At 69.1% G+C, this 16052-nt stretch overlaps 1 protein-coding gene across 2 annotated transcripts; it reads left to right on the plus strand.

Annotated features, from left to right (window-relative positions):
* The first annotated feature begins 1903 nt into the window (after positions 1–1903).
* On the plus strand, positions 1904–15285 carry THRA (thyroid hormone receptor alpha). 2 transcript variants are annotated; one of them, XM_005531427.3, is made up of 10 exons: positions 1904–2000; positions 7350–7395; positions 8521–8740; positions 9909–9970; positions 11585–11685; positions 11765–11912; positions 12269–12474; positions 13080–13226; positions 13325–13583; positions 14236–15285. In XM_005531427.3, exons 3-10 carry the CDS (start codon positions 8688–8690, stop codon positions 14484–14486), a joined length of 1227 nt encoding a protein of 408 aa, XP_005531484.1. In that variant the 5' UTR covers positions 1904–2000; positions 7350–7395; positions 8521–8687; the 3' UTR covers positions 14487–15285. The 2 variants fall into 2 exon arrangements, with proteins under 2 accessions (XP_005531484.1, XP_087924207.1); XM_088068081.1 differs by having other exon boundaries at positions 1940–2000; positions 7347–7395.
* The last annotated feature ends 767 nt before the right edge of the window (positions 15286–16052 follow it).

Here is a 16052-nt window from a genome sequence, read left to right on the forward strand (position 1 = left end):
GCCAGCCATGCGGATGAGGACCCCAGGGTGACACGGGGACCAGGGGATCGATGTGGGCTATGGGGAACACAGCCCACGGGCGATCAGGGGCAGCAGGAGGTCCAGGGGTCCATCGGGGTCTGTGGGGACACCCACCAGCAGTCCCAGCTGTCACTCTCCTCCATGTTCTGGGTACCCCCATCCCCTGGGGACCACCATCCCCTGGTGGGGAACTCTCATTACCTGGGGACCACCATCCCTGGGAACCACCATCCCCTGGGGATCCCCGTTCCCCGGGTAGAGCTGTCCCCTTGTTGTTCCCATTCTCGTGCCCTGAGAGCCGCTGGCCCTTGGGGACCCACCCCCACCCCCCCCTTCCCTGGGTGTTGCCTGCGGTTCCCGAGTATGGGAAACCATCCCCTGGGTACACCCCTCCCAAGGAAACCTTCATCCCTTGGGGACCCTCCTCTCCTAGAAGCCTTCATGCCCCGGAGACCCCCATCCCCCTCGTCCCCTGGGTGTCACCGCAGCACCGCCTGTGCAGTCTAGGGAAGGGGGTACCCATGGGGCTGGGGGGGTGGGGGGCGGCCAGGCTGAACCGCCCGGGGGTCCCAGGGCCGAGCTGCGGGGCGCCGGGCGGGGGTGGGCGGGGGGGCGGCAGAGCGGCTTTAAGCCCGTGCATGACGGGACGTGTAGTCCGGGGAGGAAAAGGGGGGGCTGGGAGCAGGGACTGCTGGGAAGGGGGTGGGGTGGCACGGGCGGGTCGGGGGGCTCCGGGGGGCGACCCTCAGCGCCCTCCCCAGTGGTCCCCCCGGGCTCCCAGTGCACGCCGCCATCCCTGGCCCCACAGCAGCTCCGGCTCCGGCCCCACAGCAGGATGCGGCCCCCGTCCTCCCCAGTGCCACACATCCCCCGGGGGGCGCAGGGGCAGGGCCCCCCGACGTGCGGGTGTCCTGCGGGGCCGGATCCTGCCCGGAGCGGTGCGGATCTGGGTGGGACCCCCGTGTCTGGTGTTTGTCCCTCCCCGGGCCGGGCTGGGCACTCCGGGGTGTGGAGATGCCCCCTGCCCCGTGGGCACTGTCACCAACCCCCGTAGGGACCGTCCCAGAACCGCCATGAGCATCAACTCCACCCCACCGCCACCCAGCGAGGGCACCGTCCCAGCCCCTCCTGGGTGCTGTCCCCAAATCCTGTGGGCAGCCTCCCCACTCCCCACTGTCACTATCACAGCATGCCCGTGGTCCCCAGCTCCCTGCGGGTGCCGTCCCCTGCCCTCGTGGACACCAGGTTGTCACTGTCACAGCATCCCCGTGGGTGCTGTTCCCAGTCCCTGTGGGCACCGTCCCCACACTGCCACGGGCATCCCCCTGGGCCTCCCTGGGCGCTGCCTCCGGTCCCCCTTCGGTACAGCCCCCCGCGCTGGGGTCGCCATGCCCCGTCCCCGTTGTCACTGTCACGACATCCCCGTGAGCACCGTCCCAAACTCCTGTGGGCACCAGCTTCAACCTCCCACGGGCACCATCCCGGGGACCCTGAGGGCACCGTCCCCAGCCCCCGTGGGCACCTCCCCCCGCCCCCCCCGCACGCAGCCCCCCACCCTGTGTTCACCACCCCCCGTCCTCGTTGTCGCTGTCACCACATCCCCGTGGGCACCGTCAGGGCTCCCATCGCGCACCCGGCCCACGGCCACCGTCCCCACCCCGTGATCCCCGTGTCCTGCGCTCCCCATCCCGGGGTCACCCTCCCACGGTACGCCCGGACCCCGCCGCCCCCCCGTGGGTCCCCACTCGGGGCCGGGCGCGGCGGGTGCAGGGAGCGGCTGCGGCCGGCGGAGGGGGCTGCGGCCGCGGCGGAGCGGAGCGGGCGGGCGGCGGGGCCGGGAGAGGGAGGAGCCAGCTCCGTTCGTCCGCCGCCGCCGCCGCCGCCGCTGCGCCCCGCTCCGCTCCGCGCCCCGCACCGCCACTCCGAGCCCCGCTCCGCACCCCGCACCGCCGCTCCGCGCCCGCCGCCGTCGCCCCCAGGTACGGCCCGAGCGGCCCCCCCGGCCCCGCCGCCCCTCGGTTGTTTACCGCCGCCCCCCCGGGCCCCCCCGGCTGAGCACGGGCGCAGTTCGGTGCGTGGAATAGGGGGGTGAGGGGCGATCGTGTCGGGAGGCTCGGGACCCGCGGAGGGCTCAGGGGCCGCGAACCGCGAGGAAAAAACACGGGGAAAGATTTTTTTTTTCTTGGAAAATCCGGGCGTTTGGCGTGGGGCGGGGGGGCCGCGTCCCCCCGTGGGGGCGGGGGTGGGGGGGCACCGCGCCCCCCACCCCCACCGCACCCTCCGCTGCTGCATGCGGGGCACGGCGCTGCCCCCCGCCCACCACGCCACGCCACCGGGGCAGGCCCCCCCCCGCTGTGGCCCCCCCGCCCCGCGGCCCCCCGGGGGCGGGGGGGTGGCGGCGTGGCGGGGTCCGGGCCGCGGCGTGGCTCTGCGGTGATGGGCGCGGGGCCGCGCGGTGGGCGGGCCGGGGGGCCGGGCCGGGGGCAGGCCGGGGCCCTGGCGCGGCGGGAGGGGGGGGGGGGGGAACCGTGGACGGCCGGGCCGTGACGGCGCCGTGGGGTATCCGTGAAAGCTTTAGGGGCCCCTGTGGCCGCTCCCCCACACCCACCCCGCAGGGCGGCAGGGAAGCTGCGGTTTTTTTTTTTTTTTTTAAATTTTAAATATTTTTTTAATTTTTTTTTTTTTTGGCGCGGAGAGCAGGGCGGGGGGGGGGGGGGGGGGGGGGCGGTTCGGCCGCTCCCGGTTAGGGCGGGGGCAACGGGGGGGCGTCCCCGGTGCGGCGGGGCGAAGGGGGGGGCTCAAGCCCCGCACCACAGGCTTCGCCCTGAGTGGGGCGCGGGGCGTGGCGGGGGCTCCCCTCTCCACGGCGCCCCGCGGTCCCGCGGGGTATCCCTCACCCCAATCCCGGGGTGGGGGCGGATCCTGCCCCCGGTCCGGTGTCTCCGCCGGGGTTAGGGATGCGGTCCCAACCGGACTCTGGCGAGTCCCCACTGTGCGATGCGGGGAAACTGAGGCAGGGGCGGGCGGGCGCCACGGCCAAGGTCACCCCGGGACCGCGACCTTCAGCCGTGACCCCCCCGCCGGGGGCTGCCACCGGCACCGGGAGCCGCACCGGGAGGCCGGGCTGCGCCTCACCCTGCCTGACCCTCGACGGCACCGGGGACCCCCGCGGCTCCTTTGGAGCTCTAGGGGGGCTGTGGCTGCCGTGGGGCGCGGGCAAACCCCGGTGGAACCGGTTTGGGGGGGCTCCCCTGCCCGGGGGTCTTGGCGCAGGGTGGGGGCGCGGCTCGTCCCCCCCTCCCCACGGCAGTGCCGTGCGGCTGCATGTGCCTCCCGCAATGGTGCGGACCCCGCGCCCCGCGGAGCGGGATCCTCGCGTGGGGGTTCTCCCTGGCACCCCTTACCCTCCCGCCGCCGTGACCTTCGCGGGCCCGCAGCGTGGTCGTCCCGCGGACGGGTTCCCGGAGGGGGGAGCTCGGGCCGTACACGCCCCGTGTCCCGCACCCTGCTCCGCAGGGACTGGGGGGGCTGCGGGCGCACCCCGGACCCCTCCTGACGGGCGGCGGCTGCAGGAAGTGGGACCCCCCCCGGCTCGGCTCCTCGCCCCGCTAGCGCATTCCCGGGGCGGCAGAGACCGAAGCAGCGGCGGGGACGCCCCTGGGGTCCCATCCGCGGACCCCCGGCCCGGCCGGACCCCGCGCAACCGCCGGTGCGTGGGGGCGGGGCCGGGCGCCTGGGTCCCCCTCCGGACTGGGGGGGAAGAGGAGGAGGAGAAGGGGGGGATGCGGTGTAGGCGAAGGCGGGCGCGGGCTATGCTCCCAGGATCCCGCTCAGGCTGGATGCGGGCGGGGGGCTCAGCGGGGTCCGGCCCCCAGGGGCGGTGCCGTTCGGGATGTCCCCCGTGCTGCAGACCCTCGGACAGAGTCGGGTGACTGCAGGCAAACCGCGAAGAGTGTCCCCCGTGTCCCCTTCTCAGGGGGGACGGGCTCCCACGGGCGGTCTTGGTGCTGTGTCCCGGTGCCTGTTCCCATGTCCCGGTGCCCGTTCCCATGTCCCGGTGCCTGTCCCTGTGTCCCCTTATCGGTGCCCGCACTGGACACCTCGTGGCGGCCTCTTCCCTCCTTCAAGCAGGGTCCCCCGGGGAGGGGACCCAGGAGCCCCCCCACCCCCGTCCCCGTGCACGTGAACCGGAGCCCCCGATTTAGAAACGTCCCATGCTGTGCCAAGGGCTGAGAATAGCTCCTGGCGTCCCGGCACACCTCCTGGGGCCAGGGGCACCCCGCGGGGCTCGGGGCCCGCAGCCACCCCAAAGGACTGAGACTGGGCACACCCAGCACACGCCAGGTGCTCGGGGGTCCCTCTTGGATGACCTTCGCGGCCTGGACAGGCAGTGACATAGGGATGAGCCACATCCTGTGTGCTGGCACAGGGGACACAGCGCTGGGGATATGGGAGTATGGCTCTGCCGGGCAGCTCCGGTGGGATGGGAAACTGAGGTGGGATGGGGAAAGGGAGGCACAGCTGAACGCTCAGACTGCAGGAAGGAGCCGGCCGGTGTGGCCTTGGTTGGATGTGGTGTTACTGGGAGTCCTGTGGGGTTTGTGGGGGCTGCGGGGCCGGGGGCAGGTCATGCTGCAGGTCCCCACGGTGGTGATGCAGGACCCGTCGGACACGGGACCCATTGGAGGCTCAAGGCCACAACATTGGTTGCCCGGTCAGTGTCGGGACAGGTCACCAGCCCTGCAGCCACCAGCCGTTGTCCGAGTGGTGGCTTCTCTGAGCCGCGAGCTACAGGAAGAACACGAACCCAGGCTCAGCCATCCTTCTGCCACAGCACAGCCCAGACCCCACATGTGTGGGGAGGGGGCACCACGCAGGGCTCCCGTGGCACTGGGTGGGCTGCCCTGATGTCAGGCCCGTGGCATCCCCCTTGCTCGGGCTGTCCAGCTGCTGCGCATGCCTGGGATTCCTGCAGCCTTCCCCGCACAGCACAGCGCAGCGCAGCTCGCTGTCCCCACTGCCACACGTGCCCGCGGCACCGGGCACCGCGTGGCCCCGGGCATGGTGCGCTGGACACTGGCACAGGTGTGTGTGCGATGAGCGCACAGCTCCAGACGCAGACACGCGTGTGGCACTTGGCACAGCCTCAAACGCGGGCATCGGCGCGTGCCGGGTGCTGCCAGCCGTGGCACGGCAGGTGCCCTGTGCCTGGCCACACTCCCGTGGCACGGTCCTGCCAGCCGGTGCGGCCAGGCTTCTTCAGGCGGCGGCGGACCTGTACCACGCTGGTGCCCACCGTGATGCTGCCCCAGTGCCCACCAAGAAGCTGCCCTGGTGCCCACCGTGATGCCGCAGCGCCCGCGATGACACTGTCCCGGTGCCCGCATGGCCGGTGGCATCGGTGGCCGGTGGCAGCGGGTCTGCCCTGCCCCCAACCCGTGCTAATCACACTAATTGGCACCGTGGCTAAAGCGCTTAGGCCCTCACCTCTCTGACCCGGCTGGCAGCTGGCCTGGGGGGGGGGGTGCTGGGACCCCCGGAGCCCATCTGTGCTGGGGGGCAGGGACACGGCAGTGGCCCCCCGGGGCGGCCCCGGTGTCCCGCACCCACGTCCGGCTGCACCGAGGCGGTCAGTGCCTATGTGGAGGGGCGTCCCCATTGTCTGGGGTCCCCGTTCCGGGGGTCTCCGGGGGCGGGGTCTGTGGGGAGCGGGCTGCTGGGTGCCCCCACTAGGGCGAGGTGGCTCCCGCCGTCGGCCCAGCCCCGGACTTTGCCCCCGGGTTGTTTTCAGCCGCCTGCAACCACCCGACTCAGCAGAAACGCTCCCCTGGGCGTGGGGCTGGGCTGGGGGGGCGCCGGGGGGGCTCCCGCTGGCTGCCACCCCGCTCCCACCCAGCACCTGGTGCTGCAGGTGGGACGCGCAGGTTTGGGTGCCGGCGGCGCAGGGTGGGCTGAGACCTGACTGCGCTCATCACACGTGTCCCGCTGGAGGAGGAGGAGGAGGAAGAGGAGGAGAAGAGCCGCCTCCCGTGTCTGTCTGTCTGGGCCGCCCCAGCGCGCCCGGGATTCCTCGAGTGACGGTTCCTGGAGCGACACCGCAGGCTCCGCCGGGTGATCCCAGGGTGCCGGTGATGCCGGGGGTGTCAGGGGGCTGCTGGGGTCTCGCTGGGGTGGCGAACCCCGACCTAACGCCGCTGCCCCCCGGCTGAGCCTCTCTCGTTTGGGGCTGCACCCACCAGGCCACCTCAATGGGGAAACTGAGGCGGGGTTGCCGAGCCCACCCACCACACAGTGGCTTTGGGGACACCCCATATTCCACCCCACAGTGGTTTCACCGCGACGTCGATGCACCCCGAGCCCCACACATGCACCGAGCGTGTCGGGGCTCTGCCGGCGCGCGGGGTCCCGCGGGAGAGGGGCGGGGGGCGGCGGGGGGGCCGGTGCCCGGCGGGGGCCGCGCAGCTCTGGATCCCTGCCAGTGCCTATACTTGGAAGTTCTCCGCGCGCCGTTCCCATATGGAACAAACATTTGCTGCAGCCCCCGGCTCTATAGGTACCGCCGGCCCCAAACCCGGCCTGAGGCTGCGGCGAGGGGCGCCCAGGCCTCATGAGCCCCTCGAGGCGGGGAGTGTACCCCGGGGTGCTGGGATGCGGTGCGGTGCCTCAGTTTCCCTGAAGAGGCTGGTGCAGGCGACGCCCCCTCCTCAGGCGTTCTGGGGGACCCTTCGTGCCAACCTCCCCCCGTGCGGCTCGGGGTGCTCTGTGCACCCATGGGTGCAGCATCCCTCACCCCCCATCCTTCGCTGGTCAGGGTGTCCTCGGCTGGAGGGGGGGCAGCAGCAAGGGGAGCCTGCCGGGGCGCCCCGTAGCGTGGGGGTGTCGGAGCGGGGGGGGCTCCAGCCCCGTCCGCCGCGTTTTAAATCCGCCGGAGGAATTTCTGTGGCGGCCAAGACAAACGTGACCTACTTTCTGCTGTCCCCGCGCGGAGCGGAGGAGCCCGGGGCTGGGCCCCGCGCCCGCCGCGGCCCCCCCGTGTCCCCCCCGGCGCGGGCTGAGGCCCCCCGGTGCCCCTCACACCCCTCCGAGCCGGGAGGGTCACCGGGGGGTCACGGGGGGGGTGTTTGTGAGCAGGGCTCACATCCGTGGCGCTGGATGGGTGCTGGTTATCCGTGGGATGTGGAACGGGGTGGGGACCGAGAGCTGGGGGTGCTGCCGCCGTCGTGCTTCGGTGTCCCCGTCACGGGGGGCCGGTGGGGGGGGATCGGGGGGGTGCCCCTTGGTGCTGCCCGTGCCCTGACACCCCCTACAACGTGTCTTTGCCACAGCAGAGCTCGCAGAGGAGGGATCTCCTGGACCCCCGGCGCCCCCCACCCCGTAAGTCACCACCTACCCCGTAAGTCACCCCCACCCCATAGGACGCCCCCCTCACCAAGAGTCACCCCCAGCCCCAGATTTGGGGGTGTTCAGCCGTGCAATGAACACGTCAGGGCTCAGCCTGGCTCCTGAGCGCAGCTCCCGAGGGGCTTCCCTGGATGGTGAGGGGCTGCCCTCTGCAGCCCCTCCCCACCGGGCTCCCCCCACCTCTTGGGGAGCCCCCCCAGCCCTGCCCCAAAGGTCGGGGGAGCTCCCTGTGTGTGTTTGTGCTTTGCTGCACACTCACAGCCCTGGGCATGTTCTCACACAGCCTTGAACCCCGGGTGTGCTTTTGCACACCCACCCACACCTGTGCACACTCACACAGCCTTGCACACCTCTGCACACACCTGTGTGCGCTCTTGCACAACGCTGAACGCATCTCTTACACACTTTCTATGCTGCCACGGCCTCGCACACCTGTGCACACTCTTGCACACCCGTACATGCTCTTGCACACCCGTGCACGCACTCCCACGTGCCCTGCACACTTGTGCGTGCTCTCCCGCAGCGTGGCACACCTGTACACACACTTGCACACCTGTGCACACTCTTGTACATCTCTGCATGCTCTCCCACAACCCTGCACACTCTTTCATTCCCTTAATGCTCTCACAGCTTTGCACACCTCTGCACTTCACCCTGCTGTGCACACTCTCACCCCGCTGTGCACACTCTCACCCCGCTGTGCACACTCTCGCCCCGCTGTGCACACTCTCGTCCCGCTGTGCACACTCTCACCCCGCTGTGCACACTCTCACCCCGCTGTGCACACTCTCACCCCGCTGTGCACACTCTCGCCCCGCTGTGCACACTCTCGCCCCGCTGTGCCCTCTGTCCCAGCCCCGGTGCTGTCGCACACACCCTGCACGTCGCTCCCTCCTTGTGTTCTCGCACGTCCCTGGTGCCCTCGCCCAGCCCTGGGCGCCCTTGCACGCTCCACACGTTCCTGCACACTCACACCCAGCCCTCCCCGGTGGCCGCAGCTCCTGGGGGCACCCCGTGGCTTCACACCCCTCCCTGAGGGTCCCGTCCGTGTCCCCTTTCCCCCTCCCGGAGGTCCGGGCTGACGCCGCTGTCCCGCAGGGTCCGGCCCGGGATGCTGCGCGGTGCTGAGCACTGAGGGGCACCATGGGGTGCGCGGCGTAGCCCCCCGCCGTGGCCGCCCCGCCGTGGCCACCCCGCCGTGGCCCCCGCGTGGCGCCGGAGCCCCCTCGGTCGGTGCTGAGCGCTCCTTGATGGAATTGCGGTGAATGGAACAGAAGCCCAGCACCCTGGACCCGCTGTCGGAGCCAGAGGACACCCGGTGAGCCCCCACCCCAGCACGGGGACATGCGGGGGACACGTGTAGCACTGCGCCTGGAGTGTCCCAGCGTGGCCTGCGCCTGGCTGTGCCCTCTGTGTCCCCAAGTGTCCCCGTACCTGCTGCACCCCTGTGCCCACTATGTCCCTTGTGTTTTCGTGCCCAGGGTGTCCCCATGCATCCCTGCATTGCCCGTGCCCTGGGTATCCTATGTCCCTGTGTGTCCCGTGTCCTGGGTGTCCCTTGTGTCCCTGTGCCCACCGCGTCCCTGTCCACCCGCTGTGTCCCCACGCGTGTTCCCAACCTGGGTGTCCCCATGTCCTGTGCATCCCCGTACCCCCCATGTCCCCAGTGTCCCTATGTGCCCTCACGTTCTGGGTATCCCCACGTGTGCTCATGTCCCCCCCGCACCCCACATGTCACCAGGTGTGTCCATGCCCAGGTGTCACTGTGTCCCCCAGCCCACATGTCACCACTCGTGGCACTCCCAGCCGCCCCCTCCCCACGGAGACCCCTCGCCCCCCACGCCCGGGGCTGTTTCGGGCCCCCGGTGGGGGGTGGCGATCCGGGGTCACCTTGGGCTGGAGCCCCCCGGGGGGGGTTGGGGGTCCTGGGGGCGCTCCCCCGCCCCCCCCCGCAGGTGCCGATCCCCGCAGCCTCGGGGCCCCCCCGCGGGGACGGGCGCGCGCGGACCCCCGCCGCCCGCCATTGGCTGAGCCCCCGATGACGTCACTTCCCCGCTCAGCCAAAAGGACATTTTGTCTTTGACTGTGAATGAGCCCCTCCCCCACCCGCCCCTCCCCCAACCTTCCCCGCCCCTCCCCCACCCCCCCACCCTTTCCCTTCCCCTCCCCCACCCGCCACCCTTTCCCTTCCCCTCCCTCACCTCCCCACCCCCCGGCCCGGTCCCAGCCCCCCCGGGGCGGTGCCGTGTCCCGGAGGGGGGGTCCCGGGTGGGGTGTTCTGGTTCGGGGGTCCCCAGGGCCCTCTCCTACCCCCCCGTCCCGCACCCCAGGGCCCGACCCCACCTGTGACATCGCCGGGCGGGGGCTGCCCCCTTCCCAGCAAAGAAGGGGGTCCGAGAGGGATTTTGGGGGGCTGTTGGAAATTTGGGGGATGCAGCGGGAATCCGTGAACTCTCTCCCAGCCTGTTCCCCCCCGGCTCCCGCAGGTGGCTGGATGGGAAGCGCAAAAGAAAGAGCAGCCAATGTTTGGTGAAGAGCAGCATGTCAGGTACAGGGACCCGCGGCACCCGCCGAACCCCCCCGGGCACCCCATGCCCCCCCCCCGGGTCACCCAAACACCTCGCCAAATGTCCTCGCCGTGTTCTGCAGGCACCCCGTGTTCTGGGGGCCACCCTGGGAGCCCCGAGTCCTTGCCGGGGTCTCCTGGACACGTCCTGTCTCACCTGGGTCCCCCGAAGTCTATGGACACCCCTTGTCCCCCATGGGCACCCCAGGATTCCTTTGTCCGTGCACCCCAGTATCCCCCGGAAGCCCCAGGTCTCGACTGGGCTCCCCAGAGTGTCACGGCCACCCCTTGTCCCCTGTGGGCACCCCAGGAACTCCGTCTCGTTGCCAGGGTCCCCACGGACATCCCCCCGTCCCTGGTGGCCAGCCCGAGGTCCCAGGAACCCCAGAGTCCCCCCCCGCCCCCCACACCCCTGCAGGGTCTCCCGGGGTCCCAAGTCCCCCACGTCCCCGTCGGTGCCCCGTGGGCCGGGGCGGTGCTGTCGGGGCGGCAGCGCCCTGGGGTGGGCGATAAGGGGGGCCCCGCGGGCGCTGCCCCCCGCCCTGCCCCATTCCCCGGCGGGGAGCGGCCGGCGCCGGCGGGAGCTGACGGGGGGGGGGCCGGGGGGAACCCGTCCAGTCCCGCCCATCCCCTGCACCCGCCCCGCTCCGTGAGGGAGGGAACACCCGGGGACCCCCACACCCGGCACCTGCAGAGCGCCGGAGTGGGCTCGAGGGGTCCCCACATCTGGGGTTTGTGGGGTCCCGGGTGGGTGCTGGGGACACCCCCCCGAATTATGGCTGCTCTCTACAGGGGGGGGACCCGGCCGTCCAGCCCCCTCCCCATCTCTCCCACCCCTCGGGGATTCCCCGTTCCAGCACCCCCAAAACACGAGGGTGGGCTCCTGGGGGGACACGAGGAGCCCAGGGTGCTGGGGACCAGCTCGTGCATCATGGATGATCCGTGCCTCAGTTTCCCTGTGCAGTTGGTGGTGGGGGGCTGGTCCCCGGGGCTGCCAGGCAGGGGGACCCCGGACAACGGCGGGGACAGTGGGTCTTTGTGTGCCAGGGGGATGGGGACCCCCCCCGCTGCCGGTCCCCGGCCGGATAATGGGATAATGGGGGCTTTATTGGTGCGGGGGGCTCAGGCACCCCCACACACCCCAGCGTTAACCCTTCCCGTGCCGGGGCATGGGCAGGGGCAGGGCAGACAGTGGTGGGTGCAGACAGAGGGGAAACTGAGGCACAGAGAGGGGAGGGTGTACTGGGCATCCCTGGCATGGGGGGTGTGGGGAGGGTCCGTCATGCTGCATGTGCCAAGGGTCTCTGACGGGGGTGTGCAAGGGGGTCCCTGAGTCCCCTCCTGAGGGGGCCCCGCTGGGGGGGGGTGTGGGAAGGTCAGTGGTACAGGGTGCTCCAGGGGTCCCTGATTTGGGGTACCCTGGGGTTACCCTGCCATGGAGCACTCCAGGGGTCCCTGACACGGGAATTTCTGTCATGGGGTGCTCTGGAAGTCTCTGTCATGGGAATTCCTGTCATGGAGCACCCCACGAGTCCCAGCTGTGGGGGGCCCTGCCCTGGGGTGCCCTGGGGTGCCCTGACTCGGGGATCCCCACAGGGTACATCCCTAGTTACCTGGACAAAGATGAACAGTGTGTGGTGTGCGGGGACAAGGCCACCGGTTACCACTACCGCTGCATCACCTGTGAGGGCTGCAAGGTGAGTTGGGGCAGGGGGGCTTGTGGGGCTCCGGGGGGCTCAGCAGGGCTCACTGTGTCACCCCCTGTGCCCTCCACAGGGGTTTTTCCGTCGGACCATCCAGAAGAACCTGCACCCCACCTACTCCTGCAAATACGATGGGTGCTGCGTCATCGACAAGATCACCCGCAACCAGTGCCAGCTCTGCCGCTTCAAGAAGTGCATCTCCGTGGGCATGGCCATGGACCGTGAGTTGGGGGGCACGGGGGGGCTCGGCTGGTGGGGCAGGTTGGGGTCCCAGCACCGTGGGGCACATTGGGGTACCCAGATCAGCTGCAGGACCAGGCTGGGATGTCAGGTGCTGTACTGCAGTACATGGTGGGGTGAGATGCATGAATTGGGGAGGGTCCTAGCTGAGTGGGGGGGGGGTCCCCAGATGACAGTGGGGGGTTTTTGGGAGCTGGGCTGGGGGCCTGGTGCTATGGGGCGAGTTGGGGTGCCCAGAGCAGCCACAGGAGGAGGCGGGGGGGTGACCATGGGGTGCTGTGCTGCAGCTGTGAGGTGCATGGGTGGGGGTCCCGGCTGATGCTGGGGGTCCCGGCAGTGGTGCTGGATGACTCGAAGCGGGTAGCCAAGCGGAAGCTGATCGAGGAGAACCGGGAGCGGCGGCGGAAGGAGGAGATGATCAAATCCCTGCAGCACCGCCCCAACCCCAGCGCCGAGGAGTGGGAGCTGATCCATGTTGTGACAGAAGCCCACCGCAGCACCAATGCCCAGGGCAGCCACTGGAAGCAGAAGCGGAAATTCCTGGTGAGGGGATGCAGCGGAGGGACTCTGTCACCATCCCAGCCCCCCACCCTGCCCCCAGCCCCACTGGGATCTGCCGAGCGCTCGCACCCTCAGCACACACACGGTGGCAGTGCCAGGCTTTGGGGTGTCACCGGTGTCCTTGGGCAGTCGAGGGGGTTTGGCACATCGCTCAGTGTCCTTGAGCTGGTCACCCCCAAAGGGTTCAGGGGTGAGCAGTGACCGAAGGGGACAGCTGTGCCCGCGGGTGGCCCCAGCCCTGCCACTGGCCCTGTCACTGTCCCTGTCACACAGCTCCCTCTCCTGGCTGCTGCACCGGCCCTGCCACGACCGTTCCCGGTGACACGGGGGCCTCACGGGGGGACAGGGTCACATCACGGCCCCCCGGGGGTCCCAGGGAGGGGGAACAGGATGACACCGCACCCCAACACCACTGCCCACCATGGGGGTCCCAGAGGGTGACACAGTCACGCTGCACCCCTCAATGTCCCGTCTGTTGTGGGGGTCCCAGGGGTGACGTGGTCACACCGCCATCCCCAGTGCCACCATGGTGGTCCCAGGGGGCACACGGTGACATCACATCCCCAACACCACCGTGTCCCCCACAGCCTGAGGACATCGGCCAGTCCCCCATGGCCTCCATGCCCGACGGGGACAAAGTCGACCTGGAGGCATTCAGTGAGTTTACAAAAATCATCACCCCGGCCATCACCCGCGTGGTCGACTTTGCCAAAAAACTGCCCATGTTTTCAGAGGTAATGGCGGGCTGGGGAGTTTGGGAGGTTCTGGGGCGATCTGCCCAGGGTCTGAGTCACACCAAACCCCCCCCAAAACTGTTCCCATGTCCCCCCAGCTGCCTTGCGAGGACCAGATCATCCTGCTGAAGGGGTGCTGCATGGAGATCATGTCGCTGCGGGCGGCCGTGCGCTACGACCCCGAGAGCGAGACGCTGACGCTGAGCGGGGAGATGGCAGTGAAACGCGAGCAGCTCAAGAACGGCGGCCTCGGCGTCGTCTCCGATGCCATCTTCGACCTGGGCAAGTCCCTCTCTGCCTTCAACCTGGATGACACCGAGGTGGCCCTGCTCCAGGCTGTGCTGCTCATGTCCTCAGGTAATGGATGACGGGTGGAATGGGGTGGGCACCCCAGTGCCCTGGGAGTCAGAGGGTGTTGTGTTGGGTGGGCACCTCGATGCTCAGAACCCCCAACATCTTCAGAGTGGTTTGGGTAGGAAAGCGTGCACCCCTGGATTTTGGGGGGATTTGGGGTGGGCACCCCAATTCCCGGAACTTCAGGCAGCTGTGCCAAGGTGGGAGGGGTCCCAGGACCATGAGGTGGGCACCCCAGTCCTGGGTACCCAGGAGCACAGGCTGTGCCTCTTGGTCCCCTGGGTGGGACACTCAGCCCTGTGAGAGGGACAATGCCTGCAGGTGCTGGACTGGGAGAGGGACTCTTCCATGGGCAGAGAATGCCAGGACAACAAGGAGAGGTTTAAACTAAAAAGGGGAGATGGTGACGGGGTACATGGAAAAAATTCCCTTCTCTGAGGTTGGTGAGGCCCTGGCACAGGTTGTCCAGAGCAGCTGTGGCTGCCCCATCCCTGGAAGCATCCAAGGCCAGGTTGGACGGGGCTTGGAGCAACCTGGGATAGTGGAAAGTGTCCCTGCCCATGGCAGGGGTGGCACTGGAGGAGCTTTAACGTCCCTTCCCACACAAACCATTCTGAGATTCCACAGTCCCCTGACCATTCCCTGCTTCCCGCAGACCGGACGGGGCTGATCTGCGTGGAGAAGATCGAGAAGTGCCAGGAGACGTATCTGCTGGCCTTTGAGCACTACATCAACTACCGCAAACACAACATTCCCCACTTCTGGCCCAAGCTGCTGATGAAGGTGACGGATCTGCGGATGATCGGCGCCTGCCACGCCAGCCGCTTCCTGCACATGAAGGTGGAGTGTCCCACCGAGCTCTTCCCCCCCCTCTTCCTCGAGGTCTTCGAGGACCAGGAGGTGTAGGGCTGACACCCCCCACCCTGTGCCCCCCCAACCCCGCTCTGGCCCCCCCAAAATCTTTCTCATCCCCCTGTAAGGACAAGGGGATGCTGTGCCCAGGGTGGGGGTCCTGCTGTGCCCCCCAACAGCCATCCCCCCCGCCCCAGGACTTGACGAATTTTGTTTGTTTGCACAGGGAAGGGCCCCGACGGTCGAGCGTTCCCTTTATTGTCCTTCTCTTCGTAGATTATTATTTTTTAAGCATTTATTTCCCTCCCTGAGAGGCTAAAATATTAAACTAACTGCACTTTGGAAGGAGGAGGAGGAGGAGGAGGAGGAGGAAGAAGAGCAGGGAGGAGAGGAGGGGGCTCTGGGCTGCACAGGGAGAGGCTGCCCCGGCCGGGGGGCCGTGGCCATATGCACTTTTGGCCGGGCAGCAATTTGGGGGGCTGGGGTGGGGGCCAGGACCCCCCCCCATAGCAGGGCAGGGGCTGGAACCCCCATCCCCCATAGTGGGGTGAGGGCCAGGACCCCCCCATAGCAAGGTGGGGGCCAGGACTCCCCCCTACAGCAGGGCGGGGGCACGGGGGGGGCACAGGGGCGGCAAGGGGGGACCCCAGCCCATCGGGGTGCAGGGCTGGTGGACCCCCCCCAGCCCACTGGGTCTGCCCCGGCTGGGGTGATGCCCCTGTGTGCCCCCCCTTATCCCCAAATTTGGGGCCAGATTTGGGGTTTTGGGGGTTCTCTTGTCTTTTTGGGGCTGAGAGGAGATGACTTTGTGCCAAGCGCCGCGGGTGGTGGGCGCTGCAGGACACTGGGGGGGGGGGGGCACCCCTCCCCCCCCCCCCAACCCCCCCCAACTTTTTCGTTGTCCTTTTTTTTTTTTTTTGTTGTTTTTCCCCTCGTCCTCGTGGGTTTTGTCGTGTCCGTCAGGAGTTGCAAAGGCCCCGGAGGCACCGGCAGGGGGGGCGGTGGGTGCCCCCCCGGGACCCCCCACTGCACTACTGCCCCGGCCCCCCGGCAGCAGCACTTTGGGGGGGCTGCACCCCCCAACCGCCCCCCCGATGCTCCCGGGGGGGCCGGGCTGAGGTGGGGGCCGGCAGGGGGAGTCCCAGAGGGGGCTTTGAGGGGGGGGGCACAGCTGCAAGGGGGCACCCGGGAATGGTTTTATCACCTTTTTCCGCCCCCCCCCCCCAAAATTTAGGTTTGTGAATTTTTTCTTACCTCAGGCGGAGGCCGAGGGGGGGTGCGGGCGGGGGGGGGCCGGCGAGGCAGGCCGGGCCCACCTAAGCTAATATATATATATATATATATATATATAAATATATATAAAATATATAATTTTTGTAATTAAAAAAAAAATCTTTTTACGGGTCGTTTAAAAGCAGAAAATCCCAACACCAGACACGTCCCCCCACAGGCACAGGGGGCCGGGCTGGGCTCCCCCCACACCCCAGACTCCCCCAACCATGGGGGTCGTGTCGGGGGACCCCGCCAGACCCCCTGCAGCCGGGTTGGGGGACACAGCGGGGCTGTGGCACCCCAGGGTGCCCTGGGTGTGGGGGCGCCCGCCCCCAGCCCCAAGTACCA

Source organism: Pseudopodoces humilis, chromosome 29, assembly GCF_049639895.1.
Source record: "Pseudopodoces humilis isolate 2021_Gansu_Grassland_sample_001 chromosome 29, ASM4963989v1, whole genome shotgun sequence".
Lineage (NCBI taxonomy): Eukaryota > Metazoa > Chordata > Aves > Passeriformes > Paridae > Pseudopodoces > Pseudopodoces humilis.